This window comes from Notothenia coriiceps, unplaced genomic scaffold (assembly GCF_000735185.1).
Source record: "Notothenia coriiceps isolate Sejong01 unplaced genomic scaffold, NC01 NC01_scaffold00018493, whole genome shotgun sequence".
NCBI lineage: Eukaryota > Metazoa > Chordata > Actinopteri > Perciformes > Nototheniidae > Notothenia > Notothenia coriiceps.
Window position 1 is genome coordinate 334,152 of NW_011351194.1, and position 4,811 is coordinate 338,962.

A 4,811-nucleotide genomic window follows, 5' to 3' on the forward strand; every position below is an offset into this window, starting at 1 on the left:
GTTATGTGTGTGTGTTGTGTGTGTTGTGTGTGTGTGTGTGTGTGTGTGTGTGTGGTGTGTGTGTATTTCTTTGAATGTGTGTGTGTTTGCAGTACATGGTGCTTCACTTCAGTGTCATGCTAGTGTGTTACCCTGACAGCGTACATGCAGCAGATTATTATTCACAACCCCTTGCTACGAAACTCATCTAGTTTCGCTCTCCGAACTTCATTTTTGCTCTACTTTCTGTCTTTGTTGAGACACATTTTTTCAGTTTTCCTTCCAATGATTTTAAAATGCAGGCTTTCCTATGAGAAGCGTTACGAGTCGACACATGAGGGTTGCAAACTCTTTTTGATTGCATAATCATCTAATTTTCTTCAAAACAAGGCCTCTGTTAAGTCTGACTAACCGTCCAGAACCAAAGAGATAATCAATGTGTGATGAAATGCATCATGGGAAATCAGAAATCCTTATATATCTGAGAAGAAGAATTAGTAAACACCACAAAGCAACGAGCCCCAACCACACTATCAAACTAGGAGTTAAGATTGCACTAGTTGCATTGCAGTCTTATTGTGAAATGTCCTTGTTACATTTTCTAAAAACCCAAAGTCCTGTTTTCTATAACGAGATAAGATCCAGATAAACCCGAGTGTTGAACCCTGAATATAAATATATGTATTAACCTTCTCTGACACACTGCTCTCTTTCAAGCTTCAGAGAAACAGCTGATCCTCCTGACTCTCTGCGTAGGTGTGTTTCGGCATATTTGGGTTTTGTGTGTGTGTGTGTGTGTGTGTGTGTGTGTGTGTGTGTGTGTGTGTGTGTGTCTGAGGTCGCAGGCTCGTTGCCTTTACATTTCCAGTGGTGTTTTTGGTGAGCTGCAGGTAAAATATCCCACAATTTGTTCCACAAAAACAATAAGAGCACAGACCGGTGTGTCAGTGTCTTGTTTTCTTTTCCCTTCCACCTATTTCTGTACCGTATTTATTTTTCACCACCTCGCCTATTTGCATGTTTAGTTTTCTACACGGTTTGCATGCAACCACCTCTCACACACACTCAATTATACACACACTGCTCAGCTCTGTCTGTGTGTAGGTGGGGTTGCCTTGATTTAAATAAAGTTCCACTCTTATTTAGACATGGAAATCTTTCCCCTAATGCCCAACGGCATCATTTCGTCTCCATCTCAGGCTCAGACAAACATTTTGAACAGGGGGAAGCATTGAAAACATGCATTTTAAACACTAGAAGACTTCTATTTTGGTAATATTGTGTTATTAATTAACTTCTATACTTGGACCCTTTAAAATGCAAGCTAATATTTTTAGATATGGTTTAAATAAAACAAGAAAAACACACTTTATCGTATGCATTAAATCCGAAAGCAGTTTTTTATATGTTTAATAATAAAACTAAAAACCATCCGAAATTACTGGTATTTAATTACAAAAAATAATCATTAATTAGAGTAAGATTTAAATAAATTGAACAAATGTTTTTGTGCATACAGTATAATTAAAACAAGTTAAAGAAACATATGTTATCGTATGTCTTAAATCGAGAGAAAGTGTTATTACATTGAATAAAATATTTGTTTTGGAAAAAAAAAAACGCCCCTAATTTCATTTCAGAAAATAATTAATTAATTTAAATACAATTTAGTAAACTAAAATGTATGTAAATAATAATGATATTAAGGGGATCATAACTTAATATCTTCTGTCTTCCCCTTCAGACCCAGCCGGTCCCTAATCCCATATCTTACTACATGCACTTTTCTCCGTGGTGGTTTCATCGCTTCGAGACGATTTCCAACCATCTCATCGAGCTCGTGTTCCCGTTCTTCACCTTCCTCGGCCGGAGGATGTGCGTCGTCAACGGAGCCGCCCAGGTCCTGTTCCAGGTAACTAAAGATATACAGGAGAGGGACTACTTAAGACTGTGGTAAACCGTTTGAAATGTATAAAAAAGGAAAGACATGATACTCTGAGACATTTCAAAATTCTGAAAAAACTGTTGGATTGAGAAATCTTTTTGAGAAAAAGTCAAATTGTATGAAAAAATACTGAGAAAAGGTAAAATTCTGGAAAAAAAATCAAAATTCTGAAAAAAAATGGAATTGAGAAAAAAAGTCAACCTTTTGAGAAAAAAGTCTAAATTCTGAGAAAAGTCTAAATTATAAGAAAAAAGTCAAAATTATAAGAAAAAAGTTGAATTGAGAAAAAAGTCAAAATTCTGAGAAAAGTCAAAATTATAAGAAAAAAGTCTAAAATATAAGAAAAAAGTCAAAATTATAAGAAAAAAGTCGAAATTATAAGAAAAAAGTTTAATTCTATGAAAAGTGTCTAAATTCTGAGAAAAGTCTAAATTATAAGAAAAAAATCGAAATTATAAGAAAAAAGTTTAATTCTATGAAAAGTGTCTAAATTCTGAGAAAAGGTAAAATGCTAAGAAAAAAGTCAAAATTCTAAGTAAAAAAAGTGGAGCGGTCGAGATCCTGTTCCAGGTGACTAAAAAAGAGAGAGACTACATAAACCGTGGTAAACAGTTTGAAATGTACAAGAAAGAAAAACTTGGATACTCTGAGTTCTGAGAAAAAAGTCAAATTTTGAAAGAAATCTGAGAAAAAGTCCCAATTCTGAGAAAAATTGCAAATTCCAGAAAAAATTCAATTTCGTGAAAAAAGTCAAAATTCTGAGTAAAACGTTAAATCTTGAGGAAAAAGTTGAAATTCTGAAAAAAAAGTCAAAATACGAGAAAAAAACCAAATGTTAGTTAACCTCTTTAAAATACCTTACTACACTTAAGTAATATAATGCATACAGCTCTTAGTATTATAATCCTACCATTTGTTATCCTGTCTCCTGTGAGGCGGCTCTGATCAGCGGGAACTAAAGTAATATAATGCATCCACCAGTGTTTACTCTAATCCTTTGTTATCCTGTCTCCTATGAGGCGGTTCTGATCACCAGCGGGAACCTCAGCTTCCTGAACTGGCTCACCATTGTTCCCAGTTTGGCCTGTTTTGATGACGCAGCGCTGGGCTTCCTGTTTAGCTCTAAATCTGGAGCCAAGAAGGCGGTGCTGGAGATTCAGAAGGAGGAAGCAGCTGGAAGAACACCTAAACCCAGCAAAGGTACTCACGAAACACAAACAAAGCCTTCAAGTACACAAACAACTCCGTGGAACAAACGGCATGTAAGTAATAACTTATCAGTCAAATGCTGAGGTAAAATTCAAATTCTGAAAAGAATAAGGAAAAAATCTAAATTCAGTGGAAAAAAAATCTAATAATGAGAAAAAAGTCAAATTAAATCAGAAATCGAATTCTCTAACTTTTTCATAGATGTTTATGCTTTTATTTTAAACGCAGTCTCAAGCAATTGTGGTATTTATTGGTAGACAGGTGAAGGAGATCGGGGCACTTTATGACCAGGGAAAGACGTAACATGAAGGCCATTGTTCTTTCTATTGTTTTCTGCACAAAATAGAATCTTGCAGGGACCCAAATCCTACATCTTGCTAATGCACTTCACACGCTGATGATTCTTCACATCAACTTTCAGTAACAATCTCTAAAGGCCCGGACACACCAAGCTGACACCAAAGAACTCACACAGACGGACCCCCGACTGCTGTGTAGCCTCACGTCTCCTGCGTCTTGGCCATGTGTCACTGGAACACACCGCAAAGACAAGTAGCTCGTACGAACTGCGCATTCGTGAGTGGCAATAACTCTCCTTACCAGCAGGCGGCGGTAGTGTGTATTCGTCATTTCTCGATTTCTTTTGCCGACTGAGTTTTCGGCCGAAAAGGCGTCGACCCGGCTGAAAAGACCCGACGGTGCGGGACACACCAATCTGAGTAGGGCGTGTCCACGCTCATCGTCGGCCTGACGACCACCGACGGCCACAATCGGCTCGGTGTGTCCGGGCCTTAACTGACACAGACCATCATTTGGTCTTTCTCCCATTAAAGGAAATCTTTAGCGAATAACTTTTATAATCATTCAGGAACGTAAAGATAAGACCCTTTTTATTCCGAGGGCCCCGGATTCACCAACAATGAGTCACAATGAGTCATGGCCATATATTCTATGCTATGGGGGCAAAATAAGACTCTTACGGTTTCTCTCTAGAGCTTGGTGTTTCATTGTAGAATTAAACTTTAATACCCTCAATGGGTCCAGACACTTGTGTAGACTAACAGTTGACGCTTACAAGAGGAAAGGAATTATGGGAAATAGAGGGATTAGCGCGCAGACAGCTGAGAGGCTGGGAAAACGATGACATACGGTTTATTGGAATTTAATGTGATGTGGGTTACATATTCTACACACTGCTTACAAAGTGCTAAAGAAACAGTGGTCCTCTCTAATTGGTCTCGTTGGACCCATTAGTATCTTTGCTTTGTCGTAAGATGTTGGATATAAAATACACTTCCACCTGCCGTGTGTTTTTAATCATTTCCACAGACCCAGAAAGTCCCTTAGTGTAAGAAAAAAAAAAAAGTTGGATTATGTTGATGAGTTTAACAGGCAGATAGAAACTAATGATCTAACATGTTAGACCTCTAACTCTGAGGAAGTGTTGAAGTCATCATGCACACGAACGCACTCACATACACACGCGCACGCACGCACGCACGCACGCACGCACGCACGCACGCACACACACAAAGAGCAATGAGATTTTTGTATTGGAATTTGGAATATTGCAGAAAATAAGATCTGTGGCAAACACATGTTTATGATACTTAGACGTTTTGTTCAAGGGGGTTATCTTGATATACTAACAACACTTTATGATTTTTGAAGTAAAAAG

General features: G+C 37.7%; 1 protein-coding gene across 1 annotated transcript in view; it reads left to right on the plus strand.

Moving 5' to 3' along the window:
* The window catches only part of lmf1 (lipase maturation factor 1), an 18,808-nt gene that overhangs the window by 9,271 nt on the left and 4,726 nt on the right, over positions 1-4,811 (plus strand). The window contains exons 7-8 of the mRNA XM_010777720.1: positions 1,724-1,891; positions 2,944-3,124. Coding sequence (XP_010776022.1) covers positions 1,724-1,891; positions 2,944-3,124 — 349 coding nt within the window. The remainder of the gene's footprint in view (positions 1-1,723; positions 1,892-2,943; positions 3,125-4,811) is intronic.